This window comes from Haliotis rufescens, unplaced genomic scaffold (assembly GCF_023055435.1).
Source record: "Haliotis rufescens isolate VD_foot unplaced genomic scaffold, xgHalRufe1.0.p SCAF_93, whole genome shotgun sequence".
Taxonomy (NCBI): Eukaryota; Metazoa; Mollusca; class Gastropoda; order Lepetellida; family Haliotidae; genus Haliotis; species Haliotis rufescens.
Genome location: NW_025964387.1, coordinates 797,407 through 817,705, shown reverse-complemented (window position 1 = coordinate 817,705; position 20,299 = coordinate 797,407). Strand labels below are relative to the sequence as shown.

Sequence of the window (20,299 nt, the reverse complement as noted above, 5' to 3'; positions counted from 1 at the left end):
ACGATCGACCGTACCAGACGTTGCCGGATGCAAGTTAGAGGTACTTTCTGATTGACCTGTAACATGCATCTGCTCCTCAACATTATAGGGAGAGTGGGATGAGCGACGTGATCTCTTCTCCTCATAAGGTGAGATGGCGCCCTCGCGCGACACTCGCTTGTCACCCACGTGATTAATTTTTGCCGCCTCGGGCTTAATCACTTGTTTTCTTGATGTAGATGCTCTAGTGACTTTCTTAAAATCGGGATTTTTGATCCATGCCTTGGAGAGCTTGTCAAATTTTTCTTTTGACAGATGCTCGCAATAACTGCACCTTGACTTCTGTGTACAGCTGCTTTTCTTGCATGCGAGACATCTAGGGTGAGGATCCCCCGGAGCTTGGTGTTGTCCACAGCCCGAACAGACAGGTGTCTGCTTATGAGATGAAGATCTCATCCCACAACACCTTTCTTAACTAATTACTTACTAGAGACTCCGATCTTCTATACCCCCGTTCTGCTTGTAGAACTGCTCTTTGCTTGTAATCTATGAAGCTTGAGATGATCTAATGCTTGTAGTGTGGAACGCAATCACGTGTTCGGATGTGCAACAAAAAAATTTTCCTTGTTGTCATCAGGACACACAGGAAAGAAGTGACTAGATTCCCGCCTTGCGCATGCGCAGTGGCGCCTCTGGCAAGGGATAGGGTTTCCCTCACAACTATGGATATATTGGCAGTGTAGTGGACGTCTGTTGAAAATTTATAAAAATTTATAGTGTGGTTCTCAGCATAAACAGGAATTTATGGCACTGATGTGATAGAGGTGAGGTATTCACAAGAATTATGAATTTTATGGACAAAGTAAAATGGATATCGACTCCTTAGAATATGTGGTGTGTGTGAACTATCAATGTATCCCTATAGGTTGTACAGAATTATAAGCAAGTAACATTTTTAAATAAAATTAACATCACAAGTTTGCAAATTGCAAAGAGATAATTTTCAAGAAGAACTGGATCCATCTTGTGACAACCATCTGTGTTTCAGCTGTTGTATCACCATCACACTATCATAGTGTAGATTATAATTTGACAAAGCTGCAGAAGCCAGTAATGTCAGGACTAAACATTTTGACATCATGATATTCACACAGACAGACAACTGACTCTTAGAGATTTTCACAATATTTCATTAAACAGGTCATGATGATGTTCCTGATTTCCCTCACACTGGTAAGACATTTTTCAATTAAAGATAAAACTTCATGGACGCAAAAATCTAATAATAGTTGTCATTGTTAATAATTTAAAGACAACCACGAGTGGCTGTTACGAGTTATGTCCTTTCTATGCCTCTCTTATTGACCAATCAGATTCAACCTCTCGAATCACTTGCATTTGCTTCAAACAAAACGGTGGCGCCCAGTAAAGACAATCTGATCGATAATCAAGATCTATATTGTGATAAAACGAACGTTTCTGGGTGCGCAAAGCCATGCGTTTTTTCCGCTTTGATAGAACACAGTTCTTAGGCCTTATATTCTCAAAGTCGTTCAGTATTTTGACCGCATCAGAGGCAGCCATGGCGGTGCATGTCAGAGTCTTTTCTTCACATGTACAGTATTGGAGTAACTGCTTGTATGACGACAATTCTCCACTGATGACCTTGAAATCAACTGTTCATATGACCTCGACACACAGATCGTCATCATTCACAAAATCATGATTCTTCTACGGAACAACATTTGTCCCAGGATAACAAAGGGAAGGATTAGACTTGCACATTAGCAATAGTGAGTGTGTGAGTGTGTGAAGCCAGTTTACTCTGCGCAGCGCTTGTATTGTCGGCTTCACTTCGCGGCGCTCTTTTGTTTTGTTTTGAGACTCGAATTGGGCATGTGAAGTCACACAGAAATTATTTCATTCTTAATTTAAAAACACACAGAACCATTAATATTACTCATATCATATATATTTACACTGCTGTGCAAGTAAACTTGAAGTCATCAAACATTGGTACACGAGGAATGCAATATCATGTATCAAAAATGAAAGAATATGATGGTAGTTTGTTCATTAGCAAGACGACAACAGTCACAGTGAAATATAGAGATACTGATTTTTCCGATTAATGAAACATCCAGATTAACTCTGTTTGTTTGTTGCTTGTTTGTTGTTTAACACCGCAATCAGTAATATTCCAGCTATATGAAGGCGGTCTGTAAATAATTGAATCTGATTGACATAATGAGTATCAATCTATGAAATGGAATACGATGACATGCATCAACCAAGTCAGCGAGCCTGATCACCCGATCCCATTATGTATCAACCAAGTCAGCGTGCCTGACCACCCAATCCCGTTAGTCGCCTCTTACAATTATGAACATTATGATCATGGCCTTGAATACCAGAACGCCTCCGTTGTCTTGTGGTAGAGCGTCCGCCCGGAGAGCGGAAGGTCCAGGGTTCGATTCCGGGCCGCGTCATACAAAAAGACGTTAAAAGATTGTACTTGTTGTTACCCTGTCTGGCGCTCGGCATTAAGGGGCTAAAACAAGGACTGGTCGGCTCGGAGTCAGTATACTGTGTCTGAGTGGGGTATTCCTGTTAAACTGCGGCATGGTATCTCAGTGAGCTAGCACTATAAATCGGCATCAGTCCGGACTAGTACAAGCAGCCACACACACACAAATACACGTGCACGCACGTCGCTATATAAGTGCAATAATCTTGGACGCAACGTTAAACCCAATTTCACCTCACCTTGAATACCACATTCACCCTTGTTATGTTTCTAGTTTTGTCAGGACTGTACCCAATGTTTAGTTATCACCAAAGTGGGAACAACTCTATCACATTGGGCTTCCCCTCAAGTCAGTATGTTAGGGTACCTAATTGCTGCAATTCATCATCCCATGCTTTGACCAATATTAGGTGCATCTGAACACGGAACTCACCACCAAGGGTCCTATTCCGGACTAATGCCCAGGACAAATATGTTATAAACTGTTTGCATCCAGTTTCGCCATTGTGACATCATCAAAATTCATACATAGCCTTTTCAGCTCATGTTATCCTGCAGACTGTTATGTCTTCCTGTCATGTCACTTCCTGCGGCCTTGACATCATTGTCGTGACCTCAGGCCACATGATCGTGATCACATGACGTGAACCAATGTGACCTATCTCACTCTTAGTGGACAAAAAGGTACAAAAGTTAACCAACATTCCAAAGCTGCTGTTGCAAGAAGTATGCCCCTCCCCTTTTCCTAGGTAAGGTAAGGCTACTGGGTGACAATTGACTGGGCTGCCACAACTGGACAACAAGATTGTAAACGCCCTGCAGGTCTGGCTGTATGTGGTAAATGTATTGTGCGAGCACTACTGACAGCTGGATACCACTTGCTCAACCGATTCCGTGTTCCACGAGGTGAGACTGGTGATAACGCTCTGATTTTGTGAGCTGTTAAACAACCATGAAACACATACCAGACCACTTAAAGCCCTAAACACTGAACTATAATCACCAGGTAGGAAGCGTTCATGAAATCATGTCGTCAGGATCAAAACCCTCATGTTTGTCTTGCAAAGTATAAACAGCCATTTTCTATATCTGCTGTTTGACATGAGTCAGATCAAGTCAGGGATGCCGATCAGGGCAAGAATCGTTACTGTAAATAATCAATCAAGCGATTGACATCAAGGGCATCTATCTACGCATCTACTTTTGGAGAACAAGCCTAGATGAGGAGTGCCCAACACAGATGTTATTCAGTGAAATACCTCCGAGAGGAGAGACCACTCTATTATCAATACTCTCTCTCTTCATGATAAGCTGTCACCCAAAGAACTGAGTCTCCACGGAATGTGAAAAGTGCCAATCCTGCAGTGACTCGAGCCCAAAAGAGGCTTCCATGGTTACCAAGACATGATAGGGATAAAAAGAACTTCCATGCCTTGATTGCATAGTACAGACTAGCCATATGTGCATACCATGCCGAGTAAATGGATGCTGATAGCACATGGTCGATAACTTTCAACTTTTGCACAAGCCCAATATTCATAATCTGTTTTGGTCACTGAGGATAATCATTAGTTATTGTTGGTATTAACCTGTGGAGTGTTGACAAATGTTATGAAGGCAACTGAACCAGAAATAACACATACAAGACCACTTAAAGCCCTAAACACTTAACTATAATCACCAGGTAGGAAGCGTTCATGAAATCATGTCGTCAGGATCAAAACCCTCATGTTGAAAGTGTCGTATAATCTTACAGTGGTCCTGTCACATGTAATATTATACTTGTCCAGTGATCTAAACCCAAGATATACTCAGTTATATAATATGTTTCAGTACATAAACCATCTGAAGTAGTTGTTATGTTTCACTGAATAATACCTACCCTTTTTGAACGTTTCTGGGTGCGCAAGGCCATGCGTTTTTTCCGCTTGGATATAACACAGTTCTTTGGCTTGATTTTCTGGATATCCCTTGGTGTTTTCACCGTATCAGAGGCAGCCATGGCAGTACATGTCAGACCCTTTTCTTCACATGTACAGTATTGGAGTAACGGCTTGTAGGACGACAGTCCTGCACTGATAACCTCTGGGTCAAAAAAGTTGTCAGTCTTGTTAACCCTAAGGTAACAAAGGGAAGGATTAGACTTGCACATTAGCAATAGTGAGTGTGTGAGTGTGTGAAGCCAGTTTACTCTGCGCAGCGCTTGTATTGTCGGCTTCACTTCGCGGCGCTCTTTTGTTTTGTTTCGAGACTTGAATCGGGCATGTGAAGTCACACAAATTATTTCATTCTTGATTTAAAAACACACAGAACCATTGATGTATAGTCCCTAGAAAATAAGGCAAATTATATACATATCGAACTGATATCAAATCCTTATTTAATCATAAACTATCCATTTTAGTGGTGTTTTATATTGATTTATATGTCTTTGTCTCTTAACTTAAGGGTGTTGGCAATTAGGTGGAACAGTCTGTCAGTTACACCTGTTCAAGGATTTTCAAATTAAGGCACCTTTTATTACAGATTTGAATTTAAAACGCTTCGTGAGATTTTTAGTTAACTTGATTTTTTACCTGCGGAATATACGTCCATGAGGATATCCACTAATGATAATCACTTTTGAAAATTAGTCAAGACAAGGTATGAACAAATACATTTCATAAGTATCTCAAAGGGGATTTTTATCTTTGAAATCTATGCAATTGACACGTGATGAGTTAAAAGATTGGTTAAAAACATGTAAGTATAGCGTTTCATGCCTTTAGAGGTATCCATGTCTCTGTACATGTAACAGATAATGACATAACCATGTTTCACAAACACCTTTACCCTGATCTTGTCCTTTGACTCATTGAGAACAAAACCTTTTCAAAGCAGGGCCCCATTTTAGAGAAAATATATTTCAAGTTAAATTATCAATGCATTAATAGTTTTTAAAAAACGTAACCACAAATATTTTTGTGCAATCTCGTCAGCTTGACCTTTAATTCCTCAAGGCAATTTGAAAGTCTGTGGAAAAATAAGATCTAATGTCAATCTTTGTGTAGTAGTCATAGGAAAAATTATTTCATGGGGCAGTCAAATTCAAACAAAACCTGTGTGAGGCTGCTAATTCTACCAACAATACATGTAACTGTTAAAGATTTTATATGCAGTGTGCACGCATATTTATAAACACGTTTTTTGTCATTGTGTCTTAATTGATTTTCTAATTGACTGTTGGCCTCCATAATCAATTATTTATTAGTTTATTTAACAAAACTTTTGACATCTCTCAACTCATTGGGGTCCTGAAGCTGAATGTTTGAGTATATGAGTACATGATCCATGGACATTTGCTCAGAAATTTCAGTTCGGAAGTTTACCATGTAAGTATGACATTATTCTTGTGATCCACAAGGAATATTGTGTTTGTGTCAAACAGTTCATTTTCATATATATCATGATATACATATATTTGTTTTGCTCACCTGCCTGAAGAAATTTGTTATAAATGTGAAAAGGGTTTTGTCTTTATTTACTGTTGGTTGGGGGCACAGTGTGTGACGCTCATTCTGGTGTCCCCTGCCGTATTATTGCTGGAATATTGACAAAAGCAGTGTTACACCTCACTCACTTATTTACTATTGGAACTGAAACTTTGAATCAATGATCTCATGAATAGTGTCTCTTTGTTGGGCTATTTTAGACATGGTTGCTATTGTCTCGTCATAATTCTGGAGAATTTTGGTTCTAATTTGTACAGGACAGCTGGTAAATCACCTCCAGGATTCTGCAAAGTCCTCAGTAGAGTTTGTCACGGAACCACCTCTCATTATCAAGTCATCATCACTTGTTGCTGACAGTTCACCACACATACCACGACTTTTTCCAACATCGTTGACAGAGGACGTAACGTAAACATTCAGGAAATATGGATCATTCTCTAGGTTAACATTTACTGTATTTCCAGTGGGCAGATGGATCTGAAATGAAAATACTGAGTGTGTGATTGGAAAGTATCACTATATATATACATAATTACACTTTCATTAAAAAACAAACATCTATTGATATGTAGTCAACAATTTAAAATGTCAACAAAGTCTGCGACTTAATATAAGTTAGCAATGATATTCAAATATTTTTATAAGGAGGTAACACTAACACTAAAATCTAATGATTTTGACAAAATATGTCATTATGAGGAGACAAACACGCCAAAGGCCAGTCCCCTCAGTCTGGCAATTTCACTGCAGTTTAGAGCCTAATATCAGCAAGGTTGGGGGATTAGAAGGAGCAGCTGTGAAGACAGGGTCTCTCAATTAGGTTGGGGTTAAACTGAAATGTTTAAACCCGTTTCTTGTCCATGTGTATTGCTGTGCGCAGAGGGTGGCACTGTCAAATGTCAACAATATAGTTGCTTACAAGCATACTATCAATAACATCTACAATTATTTTGAATGATCAGCCATTTATATATGGGCATTTAAGAGTGAATGAGTGAGTGAGTGAGTGAGTTTGGTTTAATGCCGCTTTTAACAGTATTTTTAGTTATACATGTATCACGGCGAGTGCATCTAAGAGAATTAAACAAAGTTCTAAACAGTGAACACATTGTAAGCCTGATGAAACTCTATTCCACATGATGGCTTTCTTGAAACAAAGCTGTTAAGGGTATAGATCAAAACTGGCCATCTCAGTGTCTCCAGCTGCATGAAGATTATGTACGTGGAATCAGTACAGCTGATGGGCTTTGCAATGATGTCACCAGGTACAGTTTCACAGCAATGACCGGTTTCCTTGAAGATGTTCTTCCAAACGTGGACCGGTTGTCCCTCACTTTCCTAAGGAATGAGGTCATTCTTTGTAGGATCAAGCCAATGATCGAATCCACTTCGACAGAGCTACATTCTATGAATGAGAATATTGGTGAGGCTAAACATGACTTTCAGGAAGGCTTAGCCAGCCAGGGAAGTTACAATGGTCAAGTCCCCAAGTATGTCAAAGAAGCAGCGCACGTGTATTCGAGAAAGCTTCCTGAGACAACATATATCTACTCTGGTCGCGCATATCCCAGGTGACCGACTACCACTTCTTATTGCCCTTGACGTCTTCATTCCATGTAACTACCCTAAAGACAACACACTGCGACATTATGCTTAAGAGAAACTCAAATTTGTTTGTGAAAACTTTGCACCTATCTTGAATGATGATTTAGAGTAATGTGAAATTTGTGACATTCGTCCGTCTGTCTGTGGTCAGTCGGAATAGTGACATGGTTCGAAAAATGTGCTTAACAGCTGTGGTTGTTGAATAAATGACTGCATACAGAAATATTGCCTTAAGTTTCATTCCCTACAACACAATGGAAGGTCCTGAGGAAAATGACAATGTTGATTTTGACAATGCCCTTAGAAAGACTAATGGTTCCTTGAAATGCAGGCTTTTAATCTTTTTAATCATGGGATGCAACACTGCACAGTGAATCGCTGCGCCTTAGACAACTGGGCCACCCGTGCCCCCTAACTTTTGAACTGAATTTCCCAAGCATTATCGCTATTTCATAGCAAAGAAAATTGGTCTCTTCTGGTCATGGTAAACCTGTTCAATCACAACTTGAAGGTAATTAGTTTAAAACAAGTAGGTCACCATAGGCATTTATATTATGAGGGGAGAGGATGTGATTTAACGGCAACACAAGGAGCCAGCTGGGCACAGCTTAATACCACTACAAACTACAGATATTTAAACAAAGTAAAATAAAAGTAAGCTACGGCAATAACATTATATGCTGGAAAAACTGCCAGTAAAACTGTATCTACAGTACAAAAAGGATAGTCCCTGGCTAACCCAAATACTGAGACAGGAAAATCAACCCATAAAGACCCAATGCTGCTGAAATGTGAGAGTGGAGGAGGTTGGGGGAGGGAGCCGAACACTGCGAGAGTGCCAACCAAAGTTACATGACTTTTAATTTATGCCTAAAAAACACTTACGTTACCTCCCTAACTGATTTTTGACGGCTACATCAACCAGAAATGAACTGTTTAGGGGTAGACTGAGTGCGCAAACTTTTTGAAACCGTCTGAGAACTGCTCACCTTAAAGCATGACGGCCATAAGTTGACAGATTTCGAGGGCGGAAGTGTCATGGTGTGGGGCGCTTTCTGTGGCAATGCACGTTCCAGGCTTCTTGTCATCCGTGGCAACCTCAACGCTGCTGCTTACGGCAACCAGGTACTGGCATCAGAACTTCTGCCTTTTATGGCAGCACATGGACCCGGTTTGATCTTCCAACACGACAATGCCAGACCCCACACAGCAATTATGACAAGGAATTTCCTTCAGAATGCGGGAGTCAACGTCATGGACTGGTCGTCGAGGTCTCCCGACCTCAATCCCATCGAACACGTCTGGGATGCTCTTGGCAGAAGTCTGCACACTCTCCAGAACCAACCACAGAATTTGCAAGATCTTGGCACCATTTTGCAGCAACAATGGCATCGTCTTCCCAATCATGTGTTCACAAGCATCACAAGGTCCATGTGGAAGCGTTGTGTGGCAGTTGTCAACGCACATGGTGGCCATACACGCCACTGAACATGTGTGCCATCAGATTCTTGTGCTTTGGACTTATGATTTAAACTGTTGATGTTATTACCGAATACCGTAGGTGCTTGGAACAAATAATGGTTACCACCGTTAATTAAAATCCTTCTTTGGACATTAATGATTAAAAATTACGTTCTCTGATACATTTGTCCGTTGTATATCATATATGGGATTACTTTTAGAATGTGAAGTTTTTAATTTGACTCAGTATATCTGTGAAGACATCCAGACTTGGGTGGAGAGTAAATCTTCCTGCGTTCTGACTGTAGTGTCTAAGAGACTGTGGATGAGTCCGACTTGATCAGTCCTAATAGTCATAGGAGTCTCTCTGGTTATGCCTTCAAAAGATGTCTGTAATGATGGAATGATGTGTCTGATTCCGGCAACAAACCAGTTGATATATGTGCCAATGTCCATTGAATATCTGGATATTGAGGACAATAGTACTAGGGTTGCGTACTCTTTGTCCAAACTTGGATAATCCTAGGCAGACACAATCTTATGGATAACAACTTCTTTAATACTGTAAAAAAGCGATGTTTCGGTACAGATCCTTATACCGTTGTCAAGAAAATCTTGACAATGGCTGTCATGTTTAAAAAAACACCATAAATGGTGTCTTAAAAAGGGCTGACAAAGAAACCCAGAACTAACATTAGATAACACCCCTATTTAGGTATAATTTTCGATCATCATTTAACCTTTTTACCCCATATCAAATACTTAAAGAACACATGTCTGAAGGCCCTATATCTGATGAAAGTTGTCTCTAATTCCAAGTATGAGTAAAATTATTGGATACCATTCATCACCAAAGCCTGAGGCTTTGTCTTGGAGACTTGCGAACTTCAACTATTTACAGTTTGTATGTGGAGGCTGATGAGCCATCCCTTCAACAATGTCGCATAAAATTATCTTTGCAGCATATCTCTAAATTACGTTCTACTGAATCCAATCCAGCATAGGTTTTTCATTATCTTTACAAAAATCTCTACAATAAAAAATAATCTCTTATTCCACCACTTGGAGTAAGAATACAATCTGATGTTTCTGCTGCTCAAATCAATCTTGAAAACATAACCCCAACTCGGCTTTTCTCTTCTCCACCATAGCAGTTAGTATAGTCAGAGGTGAATGAATTACGAAGCACATATGACACTTACAAATCTATATTTACAGATGGATCTAAGGATGGTGACGCTGTTGCCAGCACCACCATCATTGGATCCAGGACTATTTCATCCAGATTACCTGATACCTCTTCTATTTTCACAGCAGAAGCAAATGCTATTTCAACAGCACTAACATATATATGGCCGAAATAGTGCAGATGTGATCTTAAATTTCATTCACTCACACTCTCTCACTCACACATCGGATGAGCTAGCAACTAGGTGTTTGTGAGACATAATGAAACAAGAGGCCCATACGGCCTGTATCGCTCACCTGGATATTTACGTAATCATGACAAAATATACATTTGCATTGTACATGTATATAATACTGCAAATATTTCATAATTTTTTACTCTGTCAGCATTTAAAACGGATGGATGGCAAATCTGACAGCATGAACGTGTATTTATCTAGATACAAATGTAGCATGTGAACTGTTTGCATGTTATGATCCAGGATAAATCATATTAAAGGTATTATTCTCTTCATAACAAACACATGTATACAATGTATCTGTTTATTATAGGGTTGTTATGGCCCAGGTTCTAACTCCTTTGGGATCGCCGGACAGATGAACAGAAGGGCCAGTCCTGGTAGCATATGTGCATTTCTCTCATTATACTCTCAATTGTACATATGGTTCTACGGTGGGGATCTTAACTTTGTCCAAGTCATAAACTCTTTTTAGCCCTGCCCCTTAGTCCCCGGGGGTGGGGTTAGGGTTCAGCCCTTCCATTTCTCCAATTTGAATCCCCACCACCGGGGAATGCTTCCAACCAAATATGGATGATATCTATCTCTTAATTATAGAGAAGAAGTCGTTTAAAGCAATATAGCCAAATTACCCCTCCCCTATTTAGCCCCACCCCTCAGCCTCTTGGGGGATAAGCCCTCCATTTGTACAATTTGAATCCCGACCACCTAGGGATGCTTCCAACCAAATATGGTTTATATCAATCTCTTAGTTCCAGAGAAGAAGTTGTTTAAAGCAACATAGCCAAATTACCAATATTTGGCCCCGCCCCTAAAACACTGGGGGGGGGGTTCAGCCCCTCAATTTGTACAATTTTGAATCCTCACCACCGTAGAATGTTTCCAACAAAATATGGTTGATATCTATCTCTTAATTATAGAGAAGAAGTCGTTTAGGGCAATATAGCCAAATTACCCCTATTTGGCCCTGCCCCTCAGCCCCTTGGGGGGTCAGCCCCACCATTTATACAATTTTGAATTGCCATCACCAGGGGATGCTTCCAACCAAATATAGTTGATATGTATCACTTAGTTCCAGAAAAGAAGTCGTTTAAAGCAATTAAGCCAAATTACCCCTATTTGGCCCCGCCCCTCAGCCCCTGGAATTTAAAAACATGAGTGCTCTGAGAGCACAACATCCCCTGCATGAATTTTTTTAACGAGTCAAATGAAGCTCCGTAAAACAGGGGCAGTAACTCTGTCAAAATTTGTCAAAATTAAACGGGACTGCGATATGCGTATCATCAACATGTCGACATCTTGTGTGTAGAGTGTCAGGGATATTCTCTGGAAACTGGAGGAGTAGATTTTACAAGCTTAGTACCCTCACTCACAATAAGGGAAATGAAGCTCCGTAAAACAGGGGCATTAAATGTCAAAATTAGTCGAATTGAAACAGAACTGCGATATGCGTATCATCAACATGTAGACATCTTGTGTGTAGAGTGTCAGGGATATTCTCTGGAAAACTGTAGGAGGAGTTGACTTCACAAGCTTAGTACCCTCTGTGGGACGGACAGATGGACAGTCGGACGGATGAACGGACGGAGAGCGCCACGTCATAATCCCCCTTCGGCCATTCTGGCCCGGCGGGGGATAAAAACTAATAAAGCTTATGTGATAATGTGCAGCCTATGAACCAACCATGTAGTGCTTTAAATGTATCCTCCTAACTTGCAGCACGTCTCCGTCATCTCCACAAGCCGTGTAGCCGATGTGCCAGGTGAGGGACTTGCAGTGACTGATCTCAAACACGGTCCTTCCAGCTCGGACTGCCACGCCACATGTACAGAATGGGCCATATCGCCTCCTTTCTCTGCCACAGTCCTCAGTTTGTATCTGTACCTAAAGTACAAGCAACATCCAAAGTAAGGAAGCAATGGATGTGTGCGCACTCCCAAACACACACACAAAATAATTATTTAAAGGTAACCATTATGACTTCTACAATCGACAAAAAATGCACATTATCTTAAAGCATAATGATTTCATATAGTACTACTCATTTCTAATCAAATATGTCACGTTTCTTCTTACCTCAATTTTGTTTAAATCTGAATATAATGTGTAAACTTCTGCATGGTCAAGGTAAAACCACCTGGAAAATCAGACACAAGTATTCAGTAGGTTGTCAAATTAAACAATCATGTATAATGAAGCATTGGACTTCTTTGACCGCACATTATATGAGAAAGATACGTTACATTTGAGAACGAGCCAGCGAACATTTGTTCTGTTTCAATTTCAATTTCTTTTTTGGGAATATGGACATAAAATGTGTATCTGCATAACTACATTATTCAAAAGAATATTAGCAATACTTGCATCCTATTAAATGTTATAATCTGAGGATCGTTATGTGAATGACAATATCTTCTTTGGAACAAAGTTGTATTCTTGACCAGTTGGATCTGTTGAAAGAAAAAATAAATTAGAAGTTTCTGTTAATGTGTGGATACGAAACGATACGTTAATGTCTGTCTATTTTATCAGTATCAACAACAAATCAATCTCAACATGTAACTTCAGGAAGTAAAGTTGCACCACTTTTCTGTGGTTCAATAGGTTAAATTGTAAACATTCCGAAATAGAATCATAAGCATCATATCACGATATATGTAGATGGTTGTCAGCCTCAATATTCAGATATCCACATTATGGATGTTTTGTTTTATAACGATAATTGAACATTGAAACATAAAACATTAAATTTATCATTTACACACATGATGAATGGAAATTTCTGTATGAGCAGCTTATTTGTTGTCCGTTTCTACTCAATAACATGAAAGAATCTTCAAGTGTTGCGAAAAGATCAAAGAATAATGTGGCTGTCAATTCTTTTTGTATTTAATAACAGAGATTAATAAAAAAATACTAAATTCAACAATATTAGGAAATAAACATATTAGCTATCAGCATTTCCAACAGTCTGTCCCTAGCTGAAGTAAAGCACATCTGTTATTCCTTCCGTTAAAGAACTGGTGCCTTTAGCTATTAAGGGATTTGTTTTATTTTTCACTCTTTGGGCATCGAAGACCAGAGGGCCTATTTTTGGGTCTTGTGTTGATATTATATAGGGGTATTAAGTTAAAACTGCCATGAACATCAAATTGTAAAACATCAAATGCAATACACTTTCACCTTGTTATGAAGACATTGTCACAGGAAAACTCGTCTAGCAGATGAGCCGACTAAGGGACTTAACTCTAAAGTCTTATATCCCGGGCTGATATTGATCATGTATTCAAAATACATTTACAAACCAGATCAGCTCGGCTGTGTAAAACGGGGGTGGTTATTACGCCTTCTGTGGTATGACTGTCTATACGTTGGCTCTAACGCAGATACAAAATGCCTCATATCAGTGATAGATATATGATAACAGAGGTTACATTTACTGCGGCAGAAACATTATTATTTTTTTTGTCTTAACTGTAAAAATAATTTCGTACATCAGGAACTAAAGTTCAGATGTAATATGCATCGTAAGAATAATTCAAGCATCTAAGTAATATTAATGTCATGTACAGTTATCTTACCGTTACAATTCCAATTTCATAGTCCTGCCAGAAGGAAGATAACTCGTAGCTGATATTGGGGGTTTTTAACTTCAGTTGAGTTGTTGCAGTCTCCTCTCCATATGTAGGTGTAATTTTGCCAACAACTGTCACTGATGTCCCTTGATGCCACTGTTTTGAGCTTATTTTGGCAATACTACATGAGTTTTCAACTACTGCAGCAAGGCTGGTGTTATCTGGGTCTTGTACCCTCACCACATTGATGTCAAAAGGACATTGGATGTTCAACCCCTCTTTGAATGTGCCACAGCCAAAAGGCACAGTGAGTTCCAGAAATATTCTACGAGTTTCTCCTTCAGATAGAGGTTGAGTGTTATACTGCAAGAATGAAAATCTTCATTAAGTAAATAAATTTCACTCAAAAAATAATTAACCGAACATTATTTTATATTAATTTTGATACAGATGATTAATTATTTGAAGAATAAATTTTGTATTATTAATATGTGACAGACCAACATTTCTGTGTTCAATATATGACTAAACTACCTGGAGCATTCAAGTATTTAATACTGTCTGCGTGGAACTCTACACATAAGGTAAGATGTGTACTGTAGAACTTTAATTCACATTTGGCTGGGGCTGTGTATTGTACACTGTGGACATGACTCGCAGATTTTAGTTTGGGATATGTCCTCAGTAACCCTGTCTTGTCATAAGAGGTGTCTACATTGATAGAGTAGTCAGTGGTTTGGTTGACTGTGTGTCCTCTACCCCAACAGTGTGGGTGGTGTCTCAGTATCAATCACAGGTTTGTCTGAGGCAGACTTAATACTTTACAGGTTGGCTATACATAGCAGGAACAAAGTTTACTTATTTGAAATTTTTTAAAGATTACTACATAACCTTCTTTGTGATTTTTTGTCATAAGCTTTAGCTTCAGAAATGGTGATTAAACATCAACATCAATCAAATAAGTGTGCTTCATGTAAGCTTTTCAAATAAAAAATTGCAATCCCCAACTGAAAAGTGCTAATTGTGTAGGAACTATGTTTACTGTTCCTAATTCTGTCACATTTGTGTATGTATATGCCGCCTTATTTATTGGCCGCCGAACCAGCACTACTCAGTACATCCCTATGTAACCAGAGGTGTATGGGGTGCGATACCCTTCTTCCTCGGCCACTTCTTACCAATCCTTGGTTATGGGGATGATGTAGCTCATTCAACTCGGACAAGAGGTCCTCAGATGTGTTTCTGTTGCCTCTCTTAATCAATTAGTTATACACAACACATACCTGGGGGATGCACAGAAGAGTCTGATAGTACTTCTTATCGACTCTATCTCTATCTCTATCACTTTTTCTCATCCGTACTTCCATTATACAGACTGTACAGGGCTCCAGACAAAAGCCGCATCAGCATATGTACGGATGAAAATATGCACAATACGGTGGGGGATAATTTAGGAAATGTATCCCATACGCATCATGGCATACATGTACGTTCCACATTCATATATAGATCTATGTATTTCCAAAAAATGATATTAAGATTTCGAGCAGTACTTTCTTGAGTATAGTGTGCATTTTTGTTAAAAAAAAAACACTGCTGTGTAAAGGGGGTGCACATTATACATGAGTTTTGATGGTTTTCCCCAACACGAAGACATTACAGTGTGCACGTAACACCAGAAATACCATGTCAACAAATCCGAACTGAAGTACGCAAATTAATCATGTAATTACACTGTCTGGTAATAAAACATGTCCATTGTGTATCTGGACTTTGTTTGTAACCTATTGTAATAATTTTATTCAAAATTTTATTCAATATTAATACACTTATTTCAGCGAAATTGTGTCTGAAGTGATTGCTACATTTACAGAAACCTCGGTCAGATAACTGTGTTTGATGACTTGAAACAAATTTTAGTTGACAGAGAATGGATACATATATCATAAAAAGTGATGCTTTGACTTGTTAAAAGTATAGTAGAGTTCTTGCGAGCGGGAATGTGGGAGAATCCACAGTGACTGGTAATAAAGAGACCAGCTGTACCAAAGTTATGCTTATGCTATGTTATGCATAAGACTGTGCTTATGGTTATTATTAGTTTAAATATATATAGTGAAGCTGCATCTAAAATAACACAATATTGGAATATATTACTCCTGATAAAATAATAGTTTCAGGTACAATTCTTCCGATCACTGCATCAAAATTCTTTAAAGTTATATTATTGGGTAATTTTTAACTGATTTCGCCGGTAGATTGGGAGAAAACGGTTTTCAGCTGATTTCTGTTTAACGATAATCACAATCACTGCATATAAAACACAGGCAAGGGAGTTAACTGACTCGAAAAGTCCAGAGGAAACTGGACTTTTACAATCAGTTAACTCCTTTGCCTCGGGAAGATCATAAAACAATGCCTTGTAAGACTGAAAATACAATTTCAACGGTAAATCGTCATGTCTAGTAATGTCTTATCTCAAATTTAAAATTTAAAATTTGTATTAACCAAATACATCACCTATTCATTTACCTGAAATTGCTGAAGGGATACGATGTAAAAACAATTACTTCCAAAAGCCTTTCAAAGACTTCTGCTCTTAATACTGGAATTTGTCCCCCTAAAAATATTGAATACCAATGAATGGACTATCCCACATATTGATAGTCCAATCAGAGAACGTTTCACAAAATCAACATCCATAACTGGAACACTTTCGTGAGAAAGTGATTAACCCCCAAATGATTTCCTAGTGTGACAGGTATTATGGAATTATCATGGAATGTTTGGATGAACAAAACCTTCCGAATGGCGTGCTGGTTTTCTTGGGGGAATTAATCAGCAAAGAGCCGGAGTCACAGGAGACTAATCACAATTTTATTTACAAGAACAATTAACAATGAACAATTTACAATAACTTAGAAAATAGCTGAGGGTGCCACAGAGAATCGGTACAACCCTCTTGGCTGTGGGAGAGAGATCTGCTTGGTATGAGCGTCAAACCCCTTCTGCCTAACATTTTGCTACAGTATGTCTTTAACAAAAATTAGAACAAAACAAAATATGATTGGTTGATACATGATGGGTTGTGCCCTATGCTAAATGAATGGCTAGACAGAGGGGGATACTTAATCCTGTTAATCCTGTTGGACTGGCACTAATCTTGTTGATATATTTACTGGGTGCTTTGAAAGAGATTATGGTGTCATTATAGGTAAGCTTGTATTGGGGCTAATCCTTAATGCACTATAGATGAGCTTGTATGGGGGCTAATCCTTGATGAGTCTAAATTGAAGTAATTGCTGAATGTTATTCTAATATAGGTGATGACAGATTTACTTAAATAAAATAGCTCAAGGTAATCTATAAGACTATGCAGACATATCTTTTGTCTGGGAGATGGGATCTTGATACCTAAGGCTAGCATTTATCTAAAAGCTTCAAATCTATTAAACTATGTAACATGCAAAACCTAACAACTAAATGCAGTAAAGACCTAAACACCCTAAGATGTCTAACTGGCTCTAACTGGGGAGCCTCCAAAGATACCCTCCTCTCTCTCTACATATCACTAATTAGATCAAAACTAGACTACGGCTGCGCCATATACAACACCCTAAACAACTGTCTATCTAAAAAACTTGACTCAATACAATATCGGGCTCTCAAACTAATTACACGCACCCAACATGGCACCTCCTACACTTCACTTCAGGCCTTAACAGGAGAAATGCCACTAAGTCTAAGCAGGGAACAGCTAAGCTTAAATCTCTGGTCCGCATCCCAATCATACTCTCTCATCCAAAACTTAATAAACCAAAACATCGGCCCCAAAAACCAAGCTCTAGCTCGTAAACAGCCCTTACTTACCCCAATATCCCAAAGAATAAGAAACTACCTAAATGAACACCAAATTAAAAATCTTAAACAAAACTGCAAACAATCAAATATCTTCACCCCTAAACTTAAAATACCCAAAATAGACACAACACTAGCTAGCCAAATAAATAAACAAACTGACCCAAACATAGCTAAAACTACCACACTAGCGTACATACACGAAAATTGGCCAAATTGGTGTCACATTTACACGGACGGATCCTCAGATCCGACCTCCAAACACACAGGTTTCGGAGTCCATACCACACAACCAACTAAAACCACACAATCCTTCCGACTCCCAAACAACCAATCAATATTCACGGCAGAACTAATGGGCATGGCCTCAGCCCTCCATAATCAAGAATCCAAAAAACACAAAAAAATCCTAATACTTACCGACTCCCTAAGTTGACTGCAAAATTAATAAATCAAATACTTTAAAAGCTCCAACGACCTAACTAAGGCAGGCAAACAAATAACCTTCTTGTGGATACCCGCCAGCGTAGGAATATACAGTAATGAAAACACTGATATAGCAGCTAAACTATCCCTAAAAATCCCAGAAATAAGCTTAAACTTACCCAACTCAAAATCAGAAATTAAAAGTGTAAACAAGCAAAAAATCACCAAAAAATGGCATAACCCATATCTAAACTGAAATAGCCAAATCAAAAAAGTACTCAGCAAACCACTAACCAAACCAAAAATTCTCCATCCATCAAAAACAATTGACAGAGTAATCACTAAACTCCAAACAGGATACACCAACCTAAATAACCACCTAAAAAATATTAAAAAACACACTACAGGTAACTGCCCACACTGCAAACAACTAGAAACCCCAGAACACGCACTCATCCACTGCACACACTGCACAAGCTACCTAACACATCGAACTGCATTACAAATCACCCTCATTCTAATCAAGGCTCTCACTCTAGAAGCAATACTAAACCAACAAAATAAACTAGAAAACTTCAAGGCCTTAGGTGTATTCTTAATCAAAACGGAACTAATAAAACCCATCTAAAAACACAATAATCTACCAAATCAACATAAACAAACAAACATCCACCATACCAAGCTCCCTTAGTTCTCCTCCCCAGCCCCATTGGCATCTATTCCAAATCTCAAAATTCCCAAATTCTATATAAGCAACCCCTAAAGCCCCCTCTTGCGTTGCACAGACCACTTTCGCCCCTTTCAGAAACACATTAAATGGCCTGGCTGTGCCCGTGTGCGAAATACGCATCAGTCGGAAAGCGCATGTTAAACCTCCAAAGTAAGTAAGTAAACTATGTAGACATAACTCTTGTCTTATTGAATAGTATGTCTAGGAGATGCACTCCCATTACCTTAGGCTAGCATCTATCTAAAAAGCTATAACTGAAACTACTGATATTTTATATATGAATTTTACCTGATGATAAGTATTACTTGCTAAACTATAATTATATGAAATGATGTATAAATATTACACCATGATAACTCATAAAAACACTTGATGTGGATCTAATTATTATAGGAAAACTTAGTATAAATGTTGTATCATGATAACTTCCCCTCCGTCTGAAAAAGTTTGGAAACCAAACGTGTTAAATAAAATAATTATTGCTTAGATGGACAATGTATTAAGTTAAACTGGTGGTATAGTAAATAACAACTATTATAGAGTCTCTTTGGTTTAAGGAAAACTAATGTAAAAGTTCTTTCTGCTGTCATCAGGGAATCTGGATGTGGAGCTGGCTTGTCTTGGCACTCTGTACTGGTGGTTTATGGGTGATGTAGGAGGCCTTGAGTTCCACATCCTGGTTTCAGGTTTAGGACAGTTGGCTGTGTCCATTATCCGTTATAGAGATTTTACATGGAAAACAAAGAAAAGAGAGTTAGCATGTTCAAATAATATGTCATATATAAAAATTATATATAAATTACCCATACTTATGTAATCAGTAGAAAATAAAACAAATATGATAATTATGATGTACAAGATCAGTACATAATTATTACTAAATGGTGTCATGACCAGGAAGAATGTATTGGCGGCAAATTACACTAAGTATATCATGGATTAATAATATCTTTCTATTTTTGGACACAGTCATGAGATACATTACATATACATATATGTGCATATAACAAGTGCATTTATTACACTTATAAGGTATGCAAGTAGTAAAGTGTTAGAACTTTTTTACATCCTTTTTAGAATTATTTGTTAGTTTTCGCAACTTTTTGGTTTGCCTTTTCTTTGTTTTGGTTCCCTCGGTTGTTAGGTTTGCTTTATTTCAATTCGGTTTGTTTTGCTTCGATTCGTTTCACTTCGATTTTTGTTCGTTTCATTTTGGTTTA

At 38.5% G+C, this 20,299-nt stretch overlaps 1 protein-coding gene across 2 annotated transcripts in view; it reads right to left on the bottom strand.

Annotated features, from left to right (window-relative positions):
• LOC124131984 overlaps positions 1-20,299 on the bottom strand; it is a 121,591-nt gene that overhangs the window by 28,947 nt on the left and 72,345 nt on the right. For both annotated transcript variants that reach the window (XM_048391603.1, XM_048391604.1), the window contains exons 8-13: positions 14,072-14,428; positions 12,855-12,940; positions 12,567-12,627; positions 12,174-12,374; positions 6,272-6,474; positions 4,389-4,623 (exon numbers count right to left, since the gene is read on the bottom strand). In XM_048391603.1, coding sequence (XP_048247560.1) covers positions 4,389-4,623; positions 6,272-6,474; positions 12,174-12,374; positions 12,567-12,627; positions 12,855-12,940; positions 14,072-14,428 — 1,143 coding nt within the window. The remainder of the gene's footprint in view (positions 1-4,388; positions 4,624-6,271; positions 6,475-12,173; positions 12,375-12,566; positions 12,628-12,854; positions 12,941-14,071; positions 14,429-20,299) is intronic.